This window comes from Sphaeramia orbicularis, chromosome 10, assembly GCF_902148855.1.
Source record: "Sphaeramia orbicularis chromosome 10, fSphaOr1.1, whole genome shotgun sequence".
Classification (NCBI taxonomy): Eukaryota; Metazoa; Chordata; class Actinopteri; order Kurtiformes; family Apogonidae; genus Sphaeramia; species Sphaeramia orbicularis.
Window position 1 is genome coordinate 22,598,348 of NC_043966.1, and position 27,401 is coordinate 22,625,748.

At 40.4% G+C, this 27,401-nt stretch overlaps 1 protein-coding gene across 4 annotated transcripts in view; it reads right to left on the reverse strand.

Moving 5' to 3' along the window:
• Window positions 1-23,214, reverse strand: part of bcorl1 (BCL6 corepressor-like 1) — a 35,249-nt gene extending 12,035 nt beyond the window's left edge. Inside the window, exons 1-9 of one of the 4 annotated variants that reach the window (XM_030145689.1) lie at window positions 23,053-23,214; window positions 16,539-16,624; window positions 13,829-16,438; window positions 12,551-12,683; window positions 10,295-10,741; window positions 2,766-2,953; window positions 2,243-2,497; window positions 1,189-1,355; window positions 17-162 (exon numbers count right to left, since the gene is read on the reverse strand). In XM_030145689.1, the coding sequence (XP_030001549.1) occupies window positions 17-162; window positions 1,189-1,355; window positions 2,243-2,497; window positions 2,766-2,953; window positions 10,295-10,741; window positions 12,551-12,683; window positions 13,829-16,438; window positions 16,539-16,544 (3,952 nt within the window). In that variant the 5' untranslated portion in view covers window positions 16,545-16,624; window positions 23,053-23,214. Of the gene's footprint in view, window positions 1-16; window positions 163-1,188; window positions 1,356-2,242; window positions 2,498-2,765; window positions 2,954-10,294; window positions 10,742-12,550; window positions 12,684-13,828; window positions 16,439-16,538; window positions 16,625-19,438; window positions 19,559-21,600; window positions 22,996-23,052 lie in introns of those variants that run through there. The other 3 variants (XM_030145690.1, XM_030145691.1, XM_030145687.1) reach the window with 3 other exon arrangements.
• Between the last annotated feature and the right edge of the window lie 4,187 nt (window positions 23,215-27,401).

The window sequence follows — 27,401 nt, forward strand, 5'->3', positions numbered from 1 at the left end:
AAACAGGATGCAGTACCTGTGAGGAAGGTCTTCATGCTTGGGCTGTGTGCCAGTTTGACTGGTGTGTGTCCAGAGTACGTGGCCAAAGTCGGGTCTGCTCCATGGTTCAAAAGCAACCAGACTATTGGTAGATTATCACTGGCCACTGCATCATGAAGGGGCCTGCACAGAGAGCACATCACCAGAAATACCTTTACAGCATTGTATGGGTGTAGGCTATATAAATATAAAAAAAGAAAAGAAAAAAAACCCCTGCAGTAACAGGTGTACAGGTGACATAAAAAAATAACTCAGTTTGAACTTCAAATACTTTTCTGTGGGAAAATAATAACAATCTATGTGAGTGTTAGATGTAGTCCACATGGGTATTTATTGTAAGTTTCTCCTACTTCAATCTGCCACAAAAAAACCTCTGTCCACAAAAAAACATGTTTCTGAAAAATCCACTTCAAAGATTCACTTCAAATTGTAAAAGCACAAATAAAGTTCTGTCAAAATAAGCACAAGAACGTAGGGTTGCATACGTGTATATCTTCATATTTTCAGAAATCAAAGTTATAAACACCAAAACAGATAAATAAATAAATCTGAATCATTCACATTAAAGTCAAATCAGTAAATCAGGAGCTGAAAAACCACAGTGATTCTAAGTGAGATTCTTATTTTATAGGTACTATTTTCCCTCAAAATCAGTATTTAGCATTTTGTAAGCTTAATATTAACTACTGGCCACTATCGATGCCAGTTTTTGAAGAAGGTTTATAAAAGTTCTATTGGCACTGATTAAACAGGAGTAAACACCAAAAGTGGTGGTGAACTGTAGTTTGGCTGATTAATTGGGCAGTGTGACATAAAACTACTTTTGCATGTGGATGAAAGGTCAAATGAAAAGGCTATTATTTAGAAAATATGTGAGGAATGGATATTTATTTAGTCTTTAAAAAAGAACAGAAAGTGTTTATAAAAAAAAATCATGGCACATTGTTCATTCTCATTTAGTATGTTAATGCCATTGGACGTGAGTAAATGTAACAATGACACTATAATGATGAGGCTATTCTGATATTTCACAGTTTGTTAAAATACAAAGTATTGACTGTTTAAGCTGAAAAATGAAGATGAAAAAAAAAAAAAAAAAACAACATACAAGGGCCATATGTGTAAACCATGCACACAGGAAAGTCTCACCTCGTTCCATCCTGAGCGCTACAGTTGACATCAGCACCGTGTTTGAGCAGCATCTGGACAATCTGAGTCCAGCCTCGAGAGGACGCCTCATGCAGAGCTGTGTAACCTGCGTTGTCACGACGATTGACCTCCCTGATGTCCTTTTCAAGACAGTACTGAACCACATCCTGAAGATCAGACAAAGGATGAAGAGTTAATGTCAGTCAAAATCAAATCAGATTAAATTTATGATGACGCAGGAATGGGAACTAAAATTCTAATCCAAAACAGAACGGTCAACGAAGTACCAGGAACGGTAAAAAACTGAATTCTTAGGTTCTTCTGCTCGGCTCCTAAATGTAAACACAGATCTGTAAAGGCCATATGTAGTGATTTACAAGGACCTGTCTGTTCAGATTAGACCTGGTTAAAATCACAATATTTAGAAATATGAACCATCATCAAAGTTCAAGAGTCTGATTTCACTTTAGAGAAGAAACAAAGACAAGTTGAAGAACAGTGACTGTGTGTAGCTAATTATCTTTAAGTTATTAGTGTGTTTTGATGGTTAACCTGAGCAACAGATGAGGTGTTTATTTATTAATGATGGCCTGCAAAGGGACTGAAGATGGAAATTAGCGTCAACTTGCATATTTGCATGTATATGTTCATTAATATGCATAGGTCCTTTATAAATAAATAAATAGAAACACATATGAGAGAGGGAAGGGTAATCAATTGCAATCAACATTACTCCAAAAAATGTGAATAAATATCTACAAATATTCTTCATTAGCTATAAATATATCTAACACATACTTATAAATGAAGTTGATGTGTGGGAAATCCATGTCTTAAAGAGTAAAACACAGGGCAAACAAAAATGCAGGTATTTTCTGCCAAACCTTTGTTTGATTTAGTGCTGTAGACTGATTTGAAGTTTATAGGTCTGAAGCTCAAATGTTGTTATTAAATAGTAAATCCTATTTGCCTTCTGTATGTTTTTCACTCATAATAAAAATGCTGTGTAAATACCTGACCCCTTTTTAGCAAATGAAATAGTAAATTGGTTTACCTGATAGCCCAAACGAGCAGCACGTTGAAGCAAAGTCTCCCCGGCGTTCTTATTGACGATCAGCCGACGGACTTCTGGGGGAATGGGCCTTTTCGGCGGAGACTCCGAGCCACTGCTTCTTCCTGATGAGCCTTTCTTATTGGATGGAGGAGATGGCAGGGTTGGAGGGCTGTCTCCCTTTTTCACCTCGGTGCTATCATCACCCAGGGCTTGTGAGGCGCCACGCTTGCCCAAGCTGCTGCGTTTAGTCTTAATCTAGAATAGACATTTATAAGTTATAAATAGCACTGAAGAATGGAAATTAATTAAATGTACTGTCAAGTCAGGGGAATAGTTTTCAATTACAAGGGACCTATGAGGTATTAGAGAGACTGCCTCGATAAAGGAGAACACCACTGCAGTTACGCAGCCACAGGGGGGCACTGTAAGCTAATGTATTCATGGGACAGTGTACCTGTCTGTGTTGTTGATGCACTGTATGAAATCTACAAGTAGTCTAAACAAAACACCAGTGAGCTCCTACCTTCTGCTCATCACTGTCACATAGGTGTTTGCTTTTGAACTTCCTCTTCCCTGAAGGCTTGTCGTTGCACTCTGGAGATGCCTCACTCTCCTGGTATCGAACAGACCCTGAGCGGGTGAACGAGGGTCTGCGTGGTGAGGGTTCCGGGCTGAAGGCAGGGGGACTCAGACACTGATTTGTCTGCACATCTGTAATGACAATTTTGATATGGTGATCAATCTCCGAACAAATATACAAACTGGAAACTCATAAAACAAACTTCATATTTTATGTCTACGTCTGCTGTTTTTGTCTGTAATATACAGATTCAGCTTCTGCAGAGCCCAAAAGTGAGAAAAGAGTATTTTTGGTGGTATTTTGTGCCGACATCAGACAGCATGGCTCCTCCTGCACAAATGGCCCTCGGCTTATGTGCTGAAACTGGCAACTGCTGTGAATGAACTCTTCTGCTCTGCTTTTCGTCTATGCTCTGGTTTGTTCAGTAAATTCTCTACATATACACAGTTTCAGGACAGTCAGCACCTCAGGAAGATAAGCTGCAGATTGCAAACATTTAATGTTGTCATTATCATATTGTTTTTTCACATGTTACATTGATCTCAATATTTTAGTTTTTACCCATTACCCTGCTAGTTTTATGCTCTTATAGTCACTTCTGAACCTCAAATCATCAGCAACAATCCATCAATCCATATCCATAACCCACAGCCGGTTATTGGCTCACATCTTTACCAGAGCTTTGTGAACATGCTGGGGGGTTACTAACTATACATCTATTTACCAAGTTATTTACTTTTATCATTAGACCATCTTTGTTATGTGAGTAATAATGGGCTCTATGCCAGCCCCACTACTTCCTGAACTTCAGGTAGCTCCTTTATTTCCTGTCTTTCATTATTGGACACGCTGATTAATCCAGGTATGTCTGACCACAGTAGTCACAACAAGAAGTAGCAGACACACCTGGATTAATCAGTGTGTCCAATAATGAAAGACAGGAAATACAGGAGCTGCCTTAAGTTCAGGAAGTAGTGGGGCAGTGCATAGAGCCCATTCTTGAAGACAATGGATAAAACACCCAATCTTTTAATATCCAAACATCATCCACTGGGTTTAAGGTTTACATTTGAGCCATCTTTTAACTGATGTAGTCCCGGTTGTGATTTAGCCACATTTAAGACAGAAAGTAGAATATGTCCCCTTTTAAATTAAGCCTAACAAATGCATTTTGACCCTACTCTTGTTCTGTAATAGGCCTCAGCCTTTCCCAAAACAAACTCGCCGTGAAGAGTGGATGCTGAAAGGTTAAATTAGTCACTGTGCTCATTGCAAGCCCTGGTGTAAAATTTGAATTAATCGTGTCTTTTTTTTGTGTGTGGCTGTTGTTATTACTTTAAAATCGGGGGCAATATCACATTTCAAATGTGAACTGGTCACCATCTTAAACAAATCCAATCGCAAAAGAACAATAACAAGGATGTTACACATTCTACTATATTCCCTCATGTTTTGCTTGTATAGATGAATCACCCCAAAGGCTTATTTGATCCAACACCTTGTCCCTTCAATGGTCACCTAGTCTGGCTTTCTAGATGTTCTCTGTTGGGATGAAGGACATTTCTGCTACAGAGTGGAAGGATTATCATTTTCCTTCCTTCCGTTATCTCTGTGCTCTGAGAGTCCCCCTCGCTATTTGAAAGAACAACAACCTTAAAGCTGCAACTGCACCCAGAAAATCACAAGTTTTAACAAAGACACACACACTGTTTTCTTTTGTATGGATTAAGTCATTTTCATATCATTATATGCTTCTTCATGTGCTCATCATTCACCAAAATGTCTCTTTCTACGCTGTTTTACAATTTCACTGTTGCTGTGTCCTGCGCTGCCCAAGAACTAGCTAAAGAGCAAAGATAACTTTTATCCCTATTCCAGAACGACAGTGAAACGAGACGCTCCCACCAATGCACACCTATGACAAATCCATTGATGTAAAAGTCACAGGAACTTTCAATATTGAGGTTGCATTAAAAAAAAGTTACACTGAGATTAAATTGGGCAATACTGCAATTTCAAGCTAAATTCACTCGCTTAATTATCAACAACAATGTACAATTAGTCGAAAAAAATGCAGAAACTTAAAAAATACACAAAAAATTGCAGAGTTATGAGCAACTCTCTCTACTTAGTGTCACTAAATCCAAAATATCACCCAAAAAAATCAGACGTTATGTTTATTTTTTCCTATTTCTGCCATTTCATCACCCTGAAAGTACAGATTCAAATGGCAACCTTGTAAAATTATATAATTAGGGTGCATAATGTTACAGTTAGATTCCTCATAAACTGTGCTGAAAATAATCTGATTTTGGCCACTTCACCTCCAGTCTGACTGTAGCAATAGACATTCTAAAATCAAGCAGCATGTGTCTTATGCTGGAAAAAAACCTGCTCTAATTGACATTTTACAAGACAACTATGTACTGAGTCTGAACAATTAGATGAAAAGGTCCTATTGCGATTACTATTGACAATATTGAATGTACTTGCTTGGTTATCAAAGAAAATATACAGATTACGGATCTTTTTGAAGTGTGTATTTTTCATCTCAAACATAAAATCTTGATCCAATACAAAACAGCACAAAACACCCTCAAAAAATGACTTTGATTTTGCATGTTTTACAGTTCCTCTCTCTGCAGTGTGACTAAAATCCAAAATATCACCATACACACACTAGACCTTTAAATTGCAGCCTTTTACAGTGATTATATAATTGCACAGGCTGACATTACAACTAATTTTGCTGCTCTACTGTGTAACAATATAAAAATGTACAAAGAAGTCATGTATTATCAGTTTGTTTGTGCAGACAGTGAGTTCCATCAGTGTCCACATATACCTTAATGTTTTACAAACGGTCTCTCTGTCTCTTTAAGGGTTAATCAGAGACGTGACACCTGATACATGGTCAACGCTACAACACTCCCTCTACTTGGACCGTAATTTACACAAGACATCAACACTCACTCACTAAAAGCCTGATCATTTTGTTCTTATCACCTGACCAACACACTTAAAAAAAAAGAGGGACAATCACTGTCCACCCGCTTTCATTGTCCAATTACTTCACAGAATGCAAGTGCTGACAGCTCAGATTCATTTATCTGCTACTTTTCAAGAGTACCGAATAATCAGAAATAAAAAAAATGTTCGCTGAAAGCCACCAAAGCCAAGTTTTTGTCACATATTCTGGTCCGCTGCCAGAAAACTAATTTACAACAAAATGAAAAAACACAACAAAGACTCCCTTGTGAAGCCGATACCAGCTATTCCTTAATTTGGTTGAATTAAAACAATTACTTGATGATTGTGAATCAAAACCATCAGCTTAAATCAGCTTTTCTGTTCTTGATTGAATTTAAAAAGCTAAAATCTTGTCAAATTCCTCAACATTGCTGTGCATCTAATACATCTGATAATTTAACTCTGCTATCAGGTTCACATCTTGGGTTTTGTGTGAAATGTCTCAACAAATATTTGACCAATTGATTGACTGAATTCCACAAGATGAATTTTAAACATTTTGATGATTCCCAGACTTCATCAGGTCCACACTCCATAACCCCAGCTGTATTTATTGTTTGGGGATTGTCATTATGGGAGCATGTTAGCGTGCTGACATTACTTATTTGTATATAGGCCTTGCTTATTTAGTGCTGAGCACCACTGTGCCTCAGTTAATTCTCACACAGCTGCTAGGGTGAGTCTAGACTAGAGGTCGACTGATAGGGACTTTTAGAGGCAGATACACTGTCCCATTGAAGTTAGAATAATTTTATTTTCAGACACATTCCTCTTTATACACATTAGTAATCACCTTTGACCAGGAACAATTATTATAGACTGCGTCCCACTTAATCTTTATCAAGAATAAGTCACATTGTTACAATCATTTTATGAGAATAGATAAAAAGTATTTTATTCCAACTTTATAGTCAACAGTCTGTATTAATGATATTATTGGACAGGAAATAACTGTTATTAGCATCACATTTGACAATGTTGAAATTAAATATCAACTTCTTTCTTTTATTTTGAACTCTGAAAGTAATAAATAAATCTGGAAATGAACATAAAAAAATCTGCATGAAAGCAATATGCATTTTTTATAGCTAAAATACAGCTAAACCATCTCCTGTTAAGTTAATTCTCACTTGCCCCTACCCAAATGGATTTATTTATTAGGGTTATGACTGATTGTTGTGCTTAATCTCAATGTGCAACTCTCAGCAGAGACTAGAAGGAACCAGGACACCTCAGTACTCTGCTATTTCTATCCTCATCGGGAAAAAAATATCTGTTTACTTCTTTTTAAACAGTTGGTCGATTGGGTAAGTGAGATTCTAGATTTACTATCCCAACATGCTATTTTACTTGCCAAGGCTTATTGTTGAGTGCTGTATTAGTGCCAATGTATCGGCCAAACTGATTAAAGCTGCCAAGATCACAATGAAAAGCACCTTCTGCAGCTCTCTCCTCTCAGTCCAAATTAAAAGAACAAATATACAGATGAACTGACTGCATTTTTGCCATTATGAAAATGACAACCCACTTTTCCAAGCTTCTGCATGTTGTCAACATGCAGAGCATAGCAGTAGAATCATGTCTAGGTCACATCTGGTGGAATCTGAGCTTTGATCAGCAATTACAGTCGTCAGTCATGTATTCAACATCACTACTGGTCTTAAATCACCTGTGATTTGCCAGAAACCTGCATCACAGGGTACAGCACAGAAACACAGGGAGGCAGTAGATGGAGAAGTCTCACATCCTCTTGGACCACTTGAATTACAATATACTGAAAGGTTACAATGGATTCTTTACCCAATGACACTAAAAAACTATCAAGCACTGCAGCTTTAATTCCATGTCCACAGTAATACAAATATTTTGCAAAACAAACATTTATCTCTGCATTTGTGCCTCTTGTCCACATGTAAACAGTATCTTATGTCTGTAAAACAAAGATCGCCTTCCAGAGTGAAGATCTGGTTCAAGTTCATCTGTGTGGAAAATGAATTCCAAAAATGATGGTGTCACATCCCAATTAACCCATGTCAGTTGTGGTTCTGGTTATAGGTCATATAAATGTACAAACCAGCACATTACCTACAGCCAGTCATGGTCAGAACAAACACATGTGGGAATCAAGCATTTGTAAAGTGTTTCAAAACCTATATTTTTAACTTCAGTTTGTAATAAAACTTTTCATTGCTGTTCAGTTTCATGACAGGCTAAAACTTCTCTGTCTGCTACATCCAATATTATCTGATGGTCTCCAGAGTCCACAGTTTAAAGCCCAATACAAACAATGATTTATCGGTATGTAGTCATTTTCCATTCTAAAGTGTACAGAGGTATTTTACAAAATGAAAGCTGCACGGACAGGGAAATGTCAGCTCAGAAAAAACATCCATATTAGTGTGGACAAGGCACAAAAGACTAGAACTCCTCCACTTCAGTCCAAAGATTCACAAGACAAGCTGAAACGTGTAAAACACCATTGTAGATCACTCTGAAAACTTGCCAGTTCACACTGATGCATCAACACAGGACAGTATACAGGTGCCATATCAGTAACTCTTTACTTCCATCTTAGATGAGGGCTTTTAAGACATTTTGTCATTGAATATAATGTGTAGTAAGCAGATAGTGAGGATAGTAATGGAGAATTTTTTAACTACAGTGGCATTTCTAGCATTGATGAAATGGCGAACTATAAAAAACAGAAATAAGAATTTCTCACATTTTTCCCAGGAACTGTGCAGTTATTTAGAGGTGTTGGTCCCTCTTCTTATAAAGACAGAAAAATGTAACTATCAAGACAACTTTTTAGCAGGGGAAAAGTTGATAACACTGTGCTTTTTGTCAACAGGTGAGCTACAGCTACAATCCACCCTAAACCCTACTCTAGTGATTTCATTGTAATGCCCTTTGACTAAGGATGCACAGATACGTCATCCTAACAGCCAGTAACAGCCAACACAGGCCTTGATGAATGAAATGATGTGGTCACTGAAACATTGTATGATGATAGCCTAACCAGGTTAAAATACCTTCCATGGTGAAGATCTGGTTTATGTGTCTGTGTGGAGACTGAGATCAGAAATGGCGTCACATCCCAATAAATGCAAGTCTTTTGTTGTATTGTGTAATGAATATGCACCATAAAACAACATCAGATATAGGTCATATAAGTATACAAGCCAGCAGATTACCTGCAGCAGATTATGGTCAACTAAGAAACCATTTCAGTCCCTCCCTAAAATGGTTTCTGAGTCACAATTTATATCTTTTTATAATTAAGATAATTTGTTTCTTTGACATAAATAGTAGTAATAGTGGAAGTAGTGGAAGCATGGTCCGATCAAGTGAAAGTAAACATCAACATGAAAAAGTAAATGTGCACACATCATTTATCAAGTGGGGTCATTTTTTAGCTAAATATCTCTATTTTATGGAACTGTTATCCTATTTAAAATACCACTTGCACAGTACAGGAGAAGTTCCAAACCTTCTGCTGGGCTGCATTAAATTAACAAAAAGACATGCAAAAGACTTTTTATTACTTTGAGAAATTAAAACTGTGAATGATGAAGTTTGTGAATTCATATACTGATATCTGTGAATTGTTACTGAGAAATGACTATTTGTAATTTATCTATATCAGTATGGACCACCACAAGTTGTAAATAACACTGTGTTGGTATTAAATACGTTCAATAAAGCATTGTGATTATATCTGGCTTGTTGTTTTAAAAAACATAAGTCAGCATTTTGGGTGATGCATACAATAGTAAAGAGTCATCCACGTGTTACTATGGCAACCTGTCCACATCTTACCACATTCTCATGTCAATAAAACAGAGACTTTTCAATATTTTACTCCAGAATCTATTTTCAGCATAGTTGAACATAATATCTAAAAGGTTTTGTCCTACTTGATAGCAATTTCTGTCAAGAACCGCATGTTTTGAATGTTTGCGTAAAGCTTAAAAATTGATCTGTTTCAAGTCCATGTGTTACCGAGCAGTAATTTGACATTTTTCACCTAAAAATTTAATCTCCCCAAATTTTGTTATACATAATGTTAAAGCGCTTATAAATACCTACTCAAATATGTATCATACACACATATAAGTTACTCTGCTTACATGACAGAGACTGTTGAACACAAAACGTGTCCATGTGTTACCGCTTGATCAGACCCAGTAGTAGTAGTAGTAGTAGTAGTAGCAGAAGCAGTAGTAGCAGAAGCAGTAGTAGTACTAGCAGTAGTAGTAGTATCATCAGGTACTGGCCAAATTGTTATTTTGAACTTCAGTCTGAGCCCAGAATTTCTCAACTTCAGCATCCCTGCCTAAGACTGTTTCACCTTGTTGCTTTACTCCTATTTGTATAAATTACCATCTGGACTTGAAAAGGTTAATGTAAAACTTCGCTGCATGAGGAGAGAGGCTGGTTACCTGCTGTGATTTCACGGTCCTGTCGCAGGGAGTCGGACTGTTGAAGGTGCTCTCCATCTTCCAGCTTGTCTTTCTCAGTGATGTAATCCCCAGTTTGATACTTTTTATTTCTGCAGCGCCGACGCTTCTTATGAACAGGGGTGTCCCCGTCTGCACCGGCTGTCTTGCTCTTTCCTTGAACCCCTCGCTCTGGCAGAGGCGTCGAGCGAGGCCTCCCTCTTGGACGGCGGGCTGGTTGGGTGGGAGTCACAGGCGGGGAGGGCGGTGGAGGAGGCACTGGCGGCGGTGGAGGGGAAGGCGTCGCAAAGCCCCAGAGGTCGAGCCGGGCTTCATCAGCTCGCCGCCGTCCTCTCCTTAGTCTTGGGAAGGACGTTTCTGCAGCATCGGGCTCCTTACTCGATACGACTGGAGTCTCTGCCCTCTCGGGTCTGCAGCTGCTGTCTGTAACTGATTAAATCACATCTGATCATTAAACTCATCTTTAATACATAGCAGTTTAACAAATACATCATTTATGAGACTAAAAAAAAAAATCATACAACATGTGTCACACTTTCTGTCAACTTACTATTCACTTACAAACAATACTATCCACTGACAGCAGGAGTCAAGTTGTTTCTTGCGTAGTTTAATAGAAAAATGTTAAATGGTTTACGTTCTGCTCTGGCAACAAAATGCTTACAAATGGCATGACAGACAACATGGGTGACGGTCAAAATAGAAAAGGAAACACTCCAAGCAAGTGAATGTTGAGGCAATATTGTAGGAATTTCCAGTTTTACTTTGCAAACTCAACACTTGATTGTGTTTATTCTTATGTCTCCTTGTGGTTCACAGATTGTAGAAGGTACACTTTGATACGTGATGATAAATAATGGCACCCTTAGGGAAAAAAGTACGGGATGTTTTTTTATGGTAATGCTGTAAACAAAATGAAAAAGGGACAGACAGACGTATGCACTGATCACTGTAACGAGTTGAATTAAATAAAAACATATGTCTGTATTGGCACAATTTGGCAAAAACAGTCCCATTACGATGACTGCTGCAAGTTACTTGGTAACATGGAAACTAAATAGATTAAGACAGTGAATGATTATAATGCTGAATTAAAATTAGATTTAAATGTAAGGACTATTTTGTTTTTTATGTTTTACACTGTACCTTCAGACCTTTACACTATAGCCTTTTACAAGTATGTAATTACAGAGGCCGATATTGTGATTTCATTCATTGAGTAGCTGTATGTTTTAGCAGTACACAGTATATATTTTGTCTGTCAGTATACTGTATGTTCTGGGCTAAATGTCATAAACACTGTTATTAAAACAGACTCAACAGAATAAAATAAGTAAAACTACAGTGTGAAAAAATACAACAATAAAATGTACATGAAATTAATATAAGAAGCAATATACACTTATAAAAAAGCCTATATTAAATAGAGATAAGGCTACAGTGTTGTAGTGTGACATATGATCTGTTTTTCAGAGGAATGGTAACAGATCCGTGCTTTCCAAACCTTACTTCTCTACAAATGTCCATTGCATCACTAATGTGACTAATATGGCTAGGCTAGTCAATGCTCAGAGTGTTCGGTTGTTCCTTCAGGAGTTTGTGTTACGTGTTATCTGCTACTGAGGGAATAAAGTAAATGGAATCAGATGTTAAAGGAGTTCAGATTATCTCTGTACGGTCACTTGGTCAGCTGCTGTTGACCACAGGCATCCAGCCATGCAGTAATCCTGGTTTTACAAAGAGGTCTGGCTGAAACAACGATGCAAAACACAACCCAAGAGATCTGTTATGTTATTACAAGAAGTAGTGTAAAAATATTTTCTCTTCATTACTGTGAGACACATTAGATGCTTGTGGGCTGCGATGAGAGGAGAGATAGAACTGGTGGCACTGCTTATCTGAAAAAACAGGTTATGTAATACAAACTAGATCAATATAAACGCGATTGTCTTATTTTAGATTTCATTTCAAGATATATCAATATGCCTTAAAAAGTCAATATGCTGCTCAGTCATAAAACACATACTAAAAAACTATTGTCTGACAGCAGACTTGAGCTAAATCGAGAGATGTTCAGAGTAATCCAACTGTAAGCCTGATAATGGGCTAGACGTCTGACACAACTGAAAGCATCATTAAATAGAGATAAAGAGAGGATAGGCATAACACCTTTACCCATGCTGTGACACCTTTTCAGAACAGTAAAATTTGAAGGATTACAAGACACAAAGGCTATACCTGGTTTGTTGCGACTTGACTGCTCAACCTTGCTGGGGCTGATCTTGTCCCTTGGAAGATGCTCTTTACTCTGCGGGGAAAGTTTTCCTGCTGATAGACTCTGCTCTAGCACAGGTGCAGATCGTTTCTTCTGCTGAAATACACAGGGGACAAAATGAACCACGCTGTATTGGATGTGATTGATCATAAAGCTTTCATGCTGATGGAGAGTAACAGACTCACAATAAGATCTTGGAAGTTAAAAATTCAAATGTAACTTTACATCATTAAAGGAAACACTGCATGTCCAATTCACTATTTAAAATATACTGAGGCAGAAAGTACAAATATATGTAAGGTGCATACAAACATATCACGACAATTCAACTGAAGAGAAATAATAAGCATAAAGGTTTTTTAAAACTGTGTTTTTTCTGCTGTACCCACAGAGTGCAGTTAGATTGGCTGAAGCACCTCAATATTATCTGGGTAAATTCTGGTTATATGGAACATAAACTATCACTAACTATCATCTAAAACTGATTATTCACACACAAATAAAATATTATCTTTAGTCCACTATTTCAGCTGTTTGTTCACACATTTATTCAATTATCTTAATACTTATGTTAAAAACTTTTTAAGCAGTTCAGTGTTCTGCACTTCTAGTTTGGTATAAGAAACACTACACTGGGAAATATAACTTTTTAAATTGAAACTTGAATTTTATGTGTTATGATCCTTTCTTTTCTAAACTTTTTATCCTTTCCATATGAATTCAAGATAAAACATGATTCCTATTTTCAACACTGGCAAACAACAACAGTAAAACCAAAACTTGCAAGGGTGCAAATGTGCAAAATGTGCTACAAAAAATAGATATAAAGCACCACTTGTATGCACCGACTGGACAAACATAGTCCCAAATACATTATAACACACAGGTTGCATTAGTAGTTTCAATAATGCACTCATCTTGATTTAATAATATTTCACATTAATTAAAGAGCAAAAGCTTAACCTAATCAATCTGATATCATCGCCCAGTCTTACTTTCAAGTGTGATGTGTGGTGTTAAGAGTCTGAAACTATGTCGACCACCAGCTTATTTACTAAAGGTCAGAATGGCACTGGTTTGTAATTTGGTTGTTTTTCTTTGTAACAAATGCATGTGGATTTACATCATATTTTTTATAAAATCCTTCAAAAATAACCTCTAGCAAAAGCAGTAGTGTCCCTGGGTACCAGAGAGAATCACTGTGTTAAAAAGACATTCAACCATGCACAGAAACACCTCACCTTTTTACAAGAAGACACTTTGGTTGGAGTATTTTCTGTATCTCGCTTTTTCTTTGTGCTTCCCGCAGCTTTCTTTGATGGGACAGTCGGTGACTTCTCCTTTGCTGGCTTCTTGGAACTCGTTTTCTTTTGTTTGATGGTGGCAGCTTTTGCTTTGGTTGGCGACTCCTCTTTGGTTCCATTTGTTTTCTTCTCAAACTTGTCGCCTCCCCCTGCACAGTGGCCTGTAAGAATAGATGCAACCATGCCCTCCAATTTTTCACTGGGTTTACTATCTGACGCCCCACTTTCTTTCTTGAATATCTCCCCCTCTAACACCTGGGCTAGTTTGCTCTCCATCCTGTTCCCATTTGTTGATGCATTGCTTCCAAAGATGTGAGACTGGCCAGCGGGCTTTAAGGAGCCTTGCTTTGCTTGTAGTCCCATGTGTTCTGTCTGACTGGAGTGAATCTCTGTGTTATTCTCTAAAGCCTCGGTGGCATTCGATTTTTCAAGTCTCTTCATGGCTTGAGTTGAATCCCCTTGAGAGGGTGGGGTGGGCCATTTTTCCACTGACCAGTATGGTGGGTATTCAAAGGTATGTTTGGGCTGGGTTTCTTGGCCCCCTGTGAGTGCATTCAGAACGTCAGTCTTTCTAGATGCAACAGGTGAAGTCTGAGCATTTCCTTCACCTGTCAGCGCTGTTGTTTCAAGAGACTGTTGCTTTACAATTGACGCAAGATTAGACAGGGGAGACTTTATTCTCTCCCACTTATCATCCTCAGGTTTGGACGGGCTGTGATGAGCACTATGAAACTTTGATCCATCGGCTGCTGTGGCGTTTTTATTCTTTGGGGATCCTTGTGTGATTTTTCTGTGGACCGGTGAGGCTTGGTGTGGAAGGTGTGATGGCTGTTGCCACGCTGGATTGACAACACTGGTAGAGTATGGCACCGCCGTTTTTCCAGCTCCAGATTTCTGATGAATCTGTGCATTGGCAGAACTTGACAGGGCTGTTGTTAGGGCTCCTTTAGAGGGACAGCTCTTAGCTAGGGTTGTGCTGGTGTTTTTAACAGGCTTGACACTGTGAGTATGTTGGTTACCCTTCATGAGACAGGATGGCTTCTTTCCTCCTGAGGCCAGATGTTCTCCTTGATCAATTATAGATATAAACTCTTGTTTCGCAAAACTCTGAAATTCATCAGCAAAAGTCCCTTTGCCGTCTTTGCCTCTAAGGGTAGAGGCCAGAATGGGACTCGCCACACCTACATAAGTCCCAGGGATGTTTTTAATGGGGTCTTGTGATGATGCTTTTCCCCAGGAGGGTTTAGGATCTGGGACCTGGTGATTCTGAGGCCTACTTAATTGCTTTTGATGAGATCCATTTCTATGGGTATTGGGTAAAATTGGATATTGCACAGTTGAACTGTAAGTTGAATGAGTCCTCTTTGAGTTAAGAAAATCTCTTTGATTTGATTCACTATTATGAGGTTCCATCAATGAAACTGGAGGGTCATTTATGCATTTTGGACGTTTTGATTTAGCAGACAAATCAAGAGGTACATCTCTTGGTTCAATGGAGCAAGCTACTGCATGGTCCTCTGAAGCAGAGGGGGTTGTGGTTTTTAAGGAGCCCATGGATGTCTTGTCTATGCTGTTGCCTTTTTCCACATGGTTCAGCAGTCTGCTCTGAGAGGTGAGGCTGGCCAATGCAGAGCCACAGCAAATGGCAGCAGTGGGAGATAACGTGTAGCGAGTGGGTGCTGTGGAAGATAGCGATGGGTGCTGTAATGGAAGGGCGATAGCTGGTGAGGCTACAACTGAAGCTAATGATTTATGTTCTAGAGATTTGGCGTTCTTGCTTGATGAATGGTTAGATTTAAGTTTTGAGGTGGATGTGCCTGCTTTTTTCTCTGCCACTGGCATCCGAGTCACAGAGAAGGGATAGGGATAGGTCCGCATTAGAGGTGTCCCACTGACACCTGAGCTTTGAGGCTGAATTTCTTTCTGAAACTGACTGGCTGTGGCTTCTCTCAAGGCTGCAATCTGACCCAATGCTGGTGGAAGAGTGATTTTACAAAGTGGAGAGGAAAAATTAGTGGAGGGGAGGAAGGCCACAGACTGGGCTGGTTTAAACATGGCGGAGCACTGAAAACCAGGTGGAACACTTTGCACAGATTGTGTTTGCGTGTTTGACTTCTTACTAGTCGTCACATTGCTGTGACAGGGGTTGAGTGACTCATCACGGCTGACTTTTACGCCACTTGACCACTGAGGAGGGGAGAAAACCCCAGCACCATCAGCCTTAAGTTTAGGGATGTCTGCTCTTTTGTCTGTTCTTTTGTCTGCTGTGGTGAGGGCTGAGCCTGACATTGGTGCATTGTTGGGCTGTTGAGGTGGAGAAAGCTCAGAGCTGTGGTTATAATTGCTAGTGTCCAGGCAAGCTTTCGTTGTCTTGCAGTCTGTCGCTGGAGTGGTCTTGTTCTGCTGACTGAGGGTAACATCTCCTCTAAACTCAGGGGGTAGCGTCTGGGGGGGATTTCCCACCATACTAGAAGACGCTTTATTTGGAGCACTGATCTCTCTGCTCACCGTGCCTCCATCCCCTACATTCATTAGTGTGGGATCCACCTGAGTAATAAGAGAAGTTCATGAAGCCAATGTTAATTAGAGGAGAGGGAAGAATGCTCTAATCTAGTAATCTAACAGTAATAAAAAATAAAACACATACCTGCATAGGTGTTTCTTTAGCACAACATGCCTCTGGGGGTAGCTGAGTCAGTCAGGTGAGAGTTTTCCTTGTAATTCCGTGATATGCTGCAGAACATACAGAAAAACGAACACCTATTGTGATCTCTGAACACACTTTTCTCATTTCAATTACACAAAAGGCTTTCATTTAATCCTTCGTAAAGGGGTAAGACCTATTTAATGCAATAGTAATTGATTCAGAGTAACCGGCATTTGGCAACTGAAAACTTCCTATCTTTGAGACTGGCCCGGAGGCAAGATATGTTACAATTTCCTCACAACAGGGAGATAATTCAGGGTAGCAAAGAGAAGTGTGGTAAACTGAGGAACATGCTTGTTCCATTGTTCCTTTTGTCTTCATTTGCTTAAAACACTGGGGGTATTGACAGTTTTCAATGATGATCCACCCAGAATGTAAACTATATACAAAAAATGGAGAGTTGTTGATTAACAAAAGACCTAATGCATCAGTGACAGGCTGATTATGAGCCGGGAACAAACTTGAAAAACATCTTTTTTTTTACACTGACAGAGTAAATGCATCGTTATTTTCCCCCCCATTTGTATTACATGTCTTTTTGAGGCCGGAACGAGCAAAACTTTTTAGTTCTGTTGTTGCTTCAAAACTCCTTTGTTAATGTAGAAGATTCTACTGGTGGATCCAAAATGACATACCTTAGATATAAAAGAAACAATTCTGCATTGACTCATGAATGAATCTTTGATTTAGCCAGGAAATGAAGCAACTGTTTCAGTGATCTTAAGCAAAAATTACATTTTTCAGGTTCTCACATGTACAAATTTCCTCTTTTCTGCCCTGTTCTATTTCACATCAGAGTCAAGTAAATCATATAACCTACTCTGGTGATGCAATTATTGTTCTGATATATTTATAGAGTAACTGATCAACTGAGGAAATAATCATTAGTTGCAGGTACTTTTGACTGAGTCCTAGGACTACCAAAACAGAAACTCTTGTTATAGTTGCTTAGGGGCCCTGTAACCCATGTGCCTGTGCCTGTTGGTCTACTCAGTAATCCATCCATGAAGCAATCAGCTGTGATCCCTTACCACTGCACAGTCTTAAGTTTTGAGCAAGTTGAGCCCCTTCCTTTAACCTGAGGCAGGGATGCTTATGAAATTATTTATGATTACAATAGAACTGCCCACGTCAGGTTTTAATGTGTGGATCATCTATCTTTTTCTAAAATTAGACATTAAATTCCACCCGTTGCTTCTCTGCTTAAAACTCCCACAAAATGCACTAAAGTAGTAATATGCAAACAGCTTGATGTGATTTCAAAGATTTGCAATATATATTCAGCAGGTTGACACAAGCCACATCACTCTACTGACGAGGTAGAGGTAGAGGTGAGCGCAAAACCAGCGCATCTGCAAGTAAATGAGACGACTACAAAAGGGACCAAAAATCTATGTCAAAGCTTTGGGGGAGTGGGGAATGTTAGACCCCGGAGGCAGTGAAACATAACGAATACGATGCACATAATGACTGACACACCATCTCTGCTGGAATCTGCGAGCGAGGACTGAAAAGAGAAAGGGGATCCAGCGATGCAGATACGGCTCAGTGCAAGGAGGGTCTGCATTCATTACCGTAGAACAGTTGCTTACAGCTAGTTTGTCTTTGTGCTGCGATCATACTCCTGCGGTCTACTCCGCCACAACATTTGAATTCATCCGCTCTGATGTAGGCCAATAAATGTACGCAGTAGTCCGCACACACGCCGTGGGCAACAGCGCACAGACAAAACAAAGTCAAGACTGGCATTACCTTTGAGAGAGAAAAAAAAAACAGCTTCACTTCCAGTTTACTGTCCAGCCCAGGGCGCACAAGACACACGTCCCAATGTCACAGCCTGGAAGTACACAATAAGGCCACATGCATTTGCAGCCACTAGGTCAGTCGCAAAAATTCTCTCAGAAAAACTCCGGGAGTCTGAGAGTCGGTCTGTGGATGGAGATGGCAGCGGTGTCCATAATGCGCATGGCTCTCAGGTGATCCGTCCACGCATCCTGTCCTTATCCTCAAACCTGGTCTTAATGAGATGTTTGGAGGTGAATGGCAGATGTTTTGAAGGTGGGGGGTGGGTGGGTAGGTATTACAGCAGAAATTTCCTACACGGGCTGCGTCGTATTGGAGACGCACAATGTGGCACAATGTGTCAAATCTCCTGATAAGGTAAGTCAATACACATACACACAGACAGACACACACAAGGGAGAGCAAAACAAACAAAACTCCTGACCACCATCATCTCGTTGTTTCATCAGCTCACAAAACACCAGAGCAACTAACAATGTCTGTCTGTCAATGTGTGCGGCTGTTTTTTTTTTTTTTTTTTTTTTTCTGAACCAATAATCAATTTCAACTGGAGCTGACGAGTTACTTGCGACTCAAAGTAAAGCCAGCTGGACAAGTACAGGAGAGCAGGGTGACAGAAGTTATTCCACGGGCTTGTTCTGCCGGAAAAAGGGGGCAAACAACAATACATTCAACTCCGCTGACCAGCACCGACACCGCGGACAGGTTTCCAGCTCCCTGCGCAGCCGAGTCTCCGCGGAGCCCTCGCATTACGCCCGGGTGGTGTACATGTTGAGGCAGGCTACTGATATGTATCCCCGGCCGACCTAATGCGAAGTGCTCCCTGTCTCGTATCGGCCCTTTTGCTGTGGACTGAACTGAGCCACTTCGGCGTTGGAAAGGCATTCGCGGAGCCCCCCGACCCAACCGAGCCTTCCCTCTCCGTCTCCCCTGTGAGACTCTCTCACTCTCCCAAATATTGAATAATACCAAAAGCAAAGCCGAGATAAGAGGGGGGTAAAAAAAAAAGATGTCTAATGACACAAACAGTTACGAACCCGCTCGTCCAGATGGCATGTGAACGACGCGCAGGCACGACTCGGATACAGCCGCGTCCAGCCTTTCGCCTCCGCCGTCCGTGGCTGTTCACTAATCTCGACGGTTTTCGGTCCTAAAAGTCTGGGAGGGGGGGCGGCGGGAGGGAGGGAGGGAAGAGGAGGAGGATAAGGAGGAGGAGGAGGAGGGGAGGTGGGGGGGTCGGCAAGACAGTCCGTTCCGTATCTCCAGTCTCCAGTCTGGTGGGAGAGAGAGAGGAGAGAGAGAGCGCGCGAGGGGGGCAGCAGGGCGCGAGGCGACAGCATGGGAGATGTAGTGCTCGGCTATCCACGCCCAGGATTAGATGCTGGAGCGGCTGGGAGGGGTAAGGACTGCAGGTACCGGCATGCAACGCGAGCTCCAGCCGCTCAAGGGGAATGGGGGATCGCGACCAGAGTGTAACGGTGCGCTAAACTGAAAAGCCTTATCGGGGTAACGAAGTAATAAACTATATTATTTTAACCTACGGTGGCTCGGAGTGGTAGTGAACCGGTGTGCGCGTGTCAGTGACAACCGGGTCAATTAACAGAGATAGAGCTGTGGGGTGATGGCTGCTGAACGGAATTGCCAAAAAAAAAAAGTGGGAGAGGTTTGGGTCTGTTGCAGGGGAATTAACACGAGGAAGCAAGTCTCCGGGTGTTGGAGGCTCTCCAGTTGTATGCTGTAGGCTGCAGACTGATGTACGAGCTCTGAGAGAAAAAAGGGGAAACACAACAGCCTTTCTGCCACAGATTCACTGTAGAATTTTAAGCCATTTTGTGTGGAGAAGTTTTGGTAGTATGTGTTGATGCCATCCATCTAACTTGACTAAAGTCTAATGAGGTTTAGCTTCCAGTGCCAGGGCCCCCAGCACTGACCTGTATCTGCTGGCTGGTAGAAAAAGCCCCAGAGGGAACAAAAAACAAAGCACAAAAAAAGAGAATTGCTTACAAGGTGACAGTGGGTTGCTGAGTAAAATTCCAATCTAGTTGATATTAAATGAGCTGTAACCCTTTCCACATTCCTCAGCCATCCACTAAGGTGATGTGTGGAATCTGTGGTGCCTGCATTCTCATCTACATATTACCCACCAAAGGCTTGTCATGCTCTGCTGAAAACACAAAAACAGACAATCTACCTTAACATAAAGATTTCAGATTACTCTCATTTATGTGGGATTGATAATGTGGAATGACGACACTCAAATCATGTGATCCCTGTGGTTTGACCAGGCCAGACTATGTATCAGTAAAGCCATTTAGCCACAACAGCTTCTGCACTAATTCTGGATATTTAACCAGAGGCAGTGTCATTCACTCTGCTGCAGATCTTCACTTCACTGACATTCACATCTCGCAGTGCGGTGTGTCAAAATCACATTTCCTGTTCAGGTTAGTTCAGGTTTTAACTGGATTCATGCATTTCTCAAACACAGAATGGCAGTGGGGGGTGAGGGGGTCTTAAGCTGAGTTCACAAAAACTACAAAGCTGCTGACTTAGATTGTGAATTAAAAAAATTACCCCCACTTCATTATTGGGGCAGACAGCAAGATAAAGTGGCCAAGTTAATAAGAACAACAGGGGCTGAGTTCAATGCAGGAAAGTGGGCATGGTCTACAAGACACCAACACAAAACAGCTATGAGGTAAGGATGTACAAAAAAAAACCCCCAAAAAAACAGCCTCTTGTTAAATACAGTAAACAGCCTTATTATTTGCCACTGAATAAAACCTACTTTTACTTACTTTTTTCCATTTTAACTGTAGACACTTGTATGCTATAACACAGGGTGTGTGTGTTTCTTAAAGTCTGAGTGTAAAACAGCTGGTGAAAAATAAGTACAAAGGAGCTGTGTGTATGGATATGTATGCAGGCTGCCATGATGAAAAAAAAAAAAAAAGACTTAACAAGTGATCACTGCAGTTTTAAAGTGCATGGCAGTACATTTGTAAGTCATTGTCCCACTCAGGGAAAGTTTTAAATATCAGAAAGGTCCACAGAGCACAGAAGCTGCACTTTGCCTTGTCTGATTGTTTCCCAAAGATAAACAATAGTGGATGAATACTTCTCCTTTTCCATAATCACATTTTGGCTCAGTAAGTAAGCAGCACAGGTTACCCTTCTGTAATTAGGCCACTTGTCTTACCTGAATCCTGAAAGGAGTAGGCCTGCTGTTTACACGGGTATCCAGTCCTTTAGGCCAACAACAAATTTCCTACTTTTCTCAACACTTGTGGTGATGAGGAAATAACCGTGCACAAACAACGAGGCTGACATGGTCGTGCGAGTCACAGAGTTTTGTTTACTACCATGCACGATCTGATCTGATCTGTGCCGACCCCGAACACTGAGGCGGTGCAGGACACGGATCCCTGTCCATCCACCGACAGCAGTAGGCTACGAGCTGAAACTATTTCGCCGCTTTCCTATCGCTGAGTGGATCTGTGTGTGCGAGCCTCTAACATGCCCTTCGCCATTCGCTCAGTAATGGCTGCGTGCATGCAGCCAAATCGTTGACAGATGGCCAAATGTTAAATTGGGAAACCAAAAACGCCGATCAGGAAAAAGGAGGGACGCCGTAGAGAACCGTGTCGGTGTAATGCAGGAGTATCGGAGAGTCGGCAGCTGACACATCGCATTGTGTCTGAGCTGGGGTAACCCGGAGACCTCAACGACCGCGCAGAGCTATCCCGGTAGTGACCGGCTGCTCGGGGCTTCACCAATTATGGACGAGTTTGGTTCACAGGCTCCACATCGGATGTCTGGAGCTGTGGGGTTAAAATAAACTTGTTATGCATGCAATTATCCGTCAATGAGGGATGTGGTATTCCGCACACACACTATGACAACTGCGATAGCACAGATGAAGGCACGTTTATTTCGAAGGCCTGATTTTTGAAGAGTGTCGTCTTCAAAGTGGGCATACATGGTCATCTATCTGTGAGTCATATTGGAGATTATCAACCCTATTTAGGCCGCCATGGTTTACAGCGACGAGGATGTCCCGTCTAAGTTCTTTGGTTCACCTGGTCAATATTGAATGTCGAGGTGGGGAGGTGAACGCGGAGTAAAAAAAAAAAAGCCAAACGCGTTATTCTTCCATCTTTGCTAGAAGTAATGAATTATTCCACAATTAACGACGGGAAGGACCGCAGCCGATCACTGAAACAGTCAAGGGTGATGTTCTTATCTGCCAGGTTAATGGATGGCCCGATTAGCCGTCCGGATGATGTTGAATTCTGTGTCTGGAACAGAAACGCATCACTTCATGTATAGTTACTGTGTCAGCGTCTGGATAGTCGACCGCATCCACAGACCGACACGCATGGACAGCACACTCATGTATGTCATCTCGATCCACAACTTGACTCTCCATACATGTGACACGATCCTACATAATGCCGTGGGATAACAGCGAAACATCACTGCAACTACGGCTCCTGCAAGACACCGAGAACTAGAAAATACAGATATCCAGGTCAAAGTTTGGCAGAGTTTTACTCGCCCTCAATAGCGTTGTGCAATGCCCCCTTTAATGCCCCCTGCTCGCCCGTAACGCCTTTGTTATTAGTAATCGCATGGTATTGCACCGTCTTACCTTGCGCTCCGAGCTGCCTACAGCCACAAAGCCTGCACACAGCGCAACAAGCTATTGTTGTCTACACGGAGGCTTCCATGCGGGGCCAGGGATGGGATTTTAAAGTAGAATGAATACAGTATGTAATTTTGGCTTGTCCTCGCGATCTTCCCTTATTGCCAGTTTTCGGTCTGCAGCAGCTGGAGAAAATCGCGCACCCTGGGTCCTAGCGCCGGGAAAGCCCTACAGGTGAATAACAAACACACTGGTGCTCGATGGGCTTGAATCTTTAATTGAAGGGGTGTTCGTTGGAGTCAAATAAATAATCCCATATGGAAGACTTTATCCATTTTCAGTCCATTTATTTTGAAGAGTTAGAGCCGTATATTTATAATAGGTAGACTGATGTATTGCAGTTGGGTTTGGACAATGTACAGATGTCTACTTTCATTTTCTTGAGTCTGATTAGAAGTAACAACAGGAGTTAACACTAGGCTCCAGTTGGTTAAAATGTTACTGCAAGTTTTATTTATTTCAGGTGACACCACTCAGAACAGACAGCATATAGTGTCAGCTTTCAGGTATTTTGAGTTCACCTTATATTTAGAAAAGCAGAGCCATCCAGGAAATGGTTAAATCTAAGAACATGGACTTACGGTGTCTTTAATGAAGCACATGTTAACTATATGATAGAACATTAGAGACAGATAGAAAGAAGACAACACAAAACAACTGTAGAACTAAACAACATAATAAAAAATATTTTAAAATCAGTTAATTATTATTTTTAGAACCAAATCAGACTTTCAGCTCTGATCTGATGAATGTTGCTTGGACACTGAAAGTGATAAATGATAGATTTTAAAACACTGCAACCCAGCCTAAAAATAAATTCTAGATAAAACAGATTCTTTTAATTCTATTGGAACTAAAAAAAAAAAAAAAAAGGCAACATTATTGGTGTTTAGAATTCAAGACATACATCCTTTTTGCTATGATAGGTGAAGGTGCAGAATTAAGTCAGTAGCTCACTTTCTCTGTGAAAACAAAAACTGCTCATTCTAAAGCGATGTCCTTATATTTATTTATTTTTTTCCAATCGTTCTGACATAACTATCATTCAAAACTCAATCAGAAGCATGGTCAGTGATGTGATATTCATAATGGGGAAACCTTTAATAGCACAGATCTTCAAATGCCAGCAAACCCGGTTGAATATTATTGATGATTTTAACAGGGGCTCATCTGGGCCTTGTATGCTAAACAGATCCATCTTCTCTTGTTCTCTTGGCAACATGATGCAGGCAAACGAAATGAGACAAACTAGGTATTCTAAACTACAAATATAGAAGTTGAGCACACTACTGGAGCAGAAATCACTCATGACAAGTGTGAACAGGAAGATACGTGTCAACATATATTTTCTGGTGAGATGACATATGACATATTTCTTCATGTCATTTTTATCTAATGACTTCTGATTAGAATTTGGTGAGTGAATTAGTGAAGATCATAATTTCTAGCACAATGAAAGAACACTATTCTACAAAACAATATCAGTCATTTTGGATGTAAATTATACAGAAAGATCCAAAAGCGATACCTGACTCTAAAGGTCAGTACACCCTGGCAGCCTATGAGAAGCCTGTAAAGGGTGCTTAAGACAGTGAACAAATCAGAGCTGATGTTAGAGAGTTCAAAGCCCATTTACTAGGATAGAAACTTCACACGTACTCGTGGGACAGTGCTTATGCAGCAAGACTAAACCATGCTAAAGTAGGCAGTGGTTTGAGCTGTGGCAGGTCATGTCAGTGTTAATGAAGGTAATGATACAGTGGGTGATGCAGTAGCTGAAGCTGTTCTAAAGGTTCTGATGGAGCATGAGCAGCCGAAGGCCTCAGCAGACACAGAGCAACATTCAGGACATTGAAGTTGCCCTAATGGATATCAAAGTATTGATGTTAACAAGAAGACTGCAGTGATGGATCCTGCAGATTCACACACAGGTTAACATTGTGTGATTGTGAGATCACTCTGTATGAGCTTAGGTCCTCTAGATTAGAGCTGGTTGGTTCAGAACTCTGCTGGAATCACCTTAATTGTACTGAGTATGTTGAGGTGTTTGATACCAAATTTAAGTAATATCTTTAACATTTTACACAAATATTCTAAATACAAGAAAACAAATACTGAAGAAATTATGAGAAAGATTATAATCTTGTTGAATACTGACCTCTCCATGCAGTCATTTTACATAAATTATTAATTCAGTGAATATATGGAAAATGAGATTGTGATAAGTATAGTTATCTGGATATGAACTGATCAAGGTCAGGATGTGAGATTTTGGTTGTCACACTGCCCTACTCTGAATAATCATTAAGAGCAGTGTTTGTTGGCTCTACTGTCCTGTCAACTAAACAAAGGGACGCAACACACTGACAGTGAAGTGAATGCATAGAACAGATTACCAAAGAATCAAAGGCACAAACTTATGATTTTCACCTCTTTTCACAACCAAGTGTAAACACCATAATGTTAGTTTAAGAAATTTCCGTCAGAGAACAGAGTAGTGGAGGGCTTTTTGTATTAATAATCTTTTTTTGTCAGTATACACCCCCCCCCCATTCACTGCCCTCATAGACTGTCTATCATGCACCTTGAACAATGACACTTTACACCACTGTTGCTGCTGCTCATGCTGATGCTATATGCACCTCCACTTTAACTGTACTGTTGCTGCATACTGTGAATTTTGCACATATTAAGAATTTTTTTTTTTTTTATCCTTTTCATTTTTTCTCCTTGCATATTTTCCTTTATTGTAGTTTTAATCTACCCTACTTACCGTTTATATATTCTATTTTAGATTTTATTCTTAACCTTCTTATGCTGAAACCGAGACCTGTGTAACTACATTTTGTTCTATCATGTGCCATTGATCGAATGACAACCAAACTGAGTCTGATATATTTTACATGTGGACATGCAACACACACTAAAGTTGACCCTCTGCATTTAACCCATCACTATCTGAACATACAGGAGCCCACCACACACTGCAGACTATGAGCAGTGGACTGCCATTTCATGCGCCCGGGTGCCTTGCTCAAGGGCACATCAGCCACCAATCTCTCTGCCTAATCTGGGGAATTTTAACTGACATCTGTTTGGTCACAAGCCGCTTCCCCAACCCACAGATTTATTGGAATCACAAGTTTGCAAGGCAAGGGCCATGAAAACCCCCCCAGACCACAGGCGAGGCTGGGTAATGGTGCGCTGTGTTGCGGTTCGTGGTTGGGTCCTTTAATCACTACAAGGCTACTTCAGTGTGTCTGTGTTAAAGAATGAAATTTCCCACCTTGAAATTGATACTTCGACACAGAAATTAGTCTCAGTTTTATTTCTAATCACATCTTAAATCCATTTACATGTTTAGAACCCTATTGTGCAATTATAATTGCTATGTAGTATCACACAGACGTATTATGTGTCAGTCAAAGTCACAGCCGATGAAACAAATCTTGCACATCTTGAATTTTGATCCAGCCTACATAAGAATCTGAATTGTCTATTAAATTTGGTCCGCTGCATTGGAGCCAGGATCAGTGAGAATACAAGCTCTGGCTGCCTCTCAAGGTGTGCTATTGTACCCCACATGATAAACAGATGCAGCTGTCATCCCCACATTTTCCACCGCAGCCTTACTGACCTTCCCTCAGTGGCACCTAAGAAAGCTGGAAATAGCTAAAAATGGAATAATGATATAAAGGACAGGCAATTTTAGGAGAGGAGGGAGAGCAAGGAACTAGTTGGTGTAAAGCCTGAACAAAGATTTGGCCTGAAGCTCAAGCCTGCTGCAGAGAACAAACCACTCATCGCAGATTTAAGACCAAACGCAAATAAAAATAAGGAGACATTTTAAAGAGATTTTGGATAGAATGTGGAAAGTTCCTTGATTAAAGAACCATAAAGTGAGCATCAATCAGCAGGAAACGCACTCACACCCAACAACTTTACTGATGAGGCACACAAGCATATACAGACTACAAATCTTAAAGCAGCACAACCAAAATACATTAATATGTTTCTGAAAACCTCTAATACTTATAATCTCAGGATATCTGAACCAAATCAACACTTGTAGGATTTACATCTGCCTGTTGTGCTTTGATTGACAGGTCTGCAGACAGATTGCTCGGTTGTGAAGTCCAATTTTGAGAGTTTCAATTCATTAAATAAAGCACAGATCATATGTAGATGTGGTTAATAGGTTACATGGACAAGATTCTAAAATGACTTTATTATTGCTTATTGCTTGATGAACTTTATTGTTTTACAGTGTCAGTAATGCTGCATTTCCACTACTT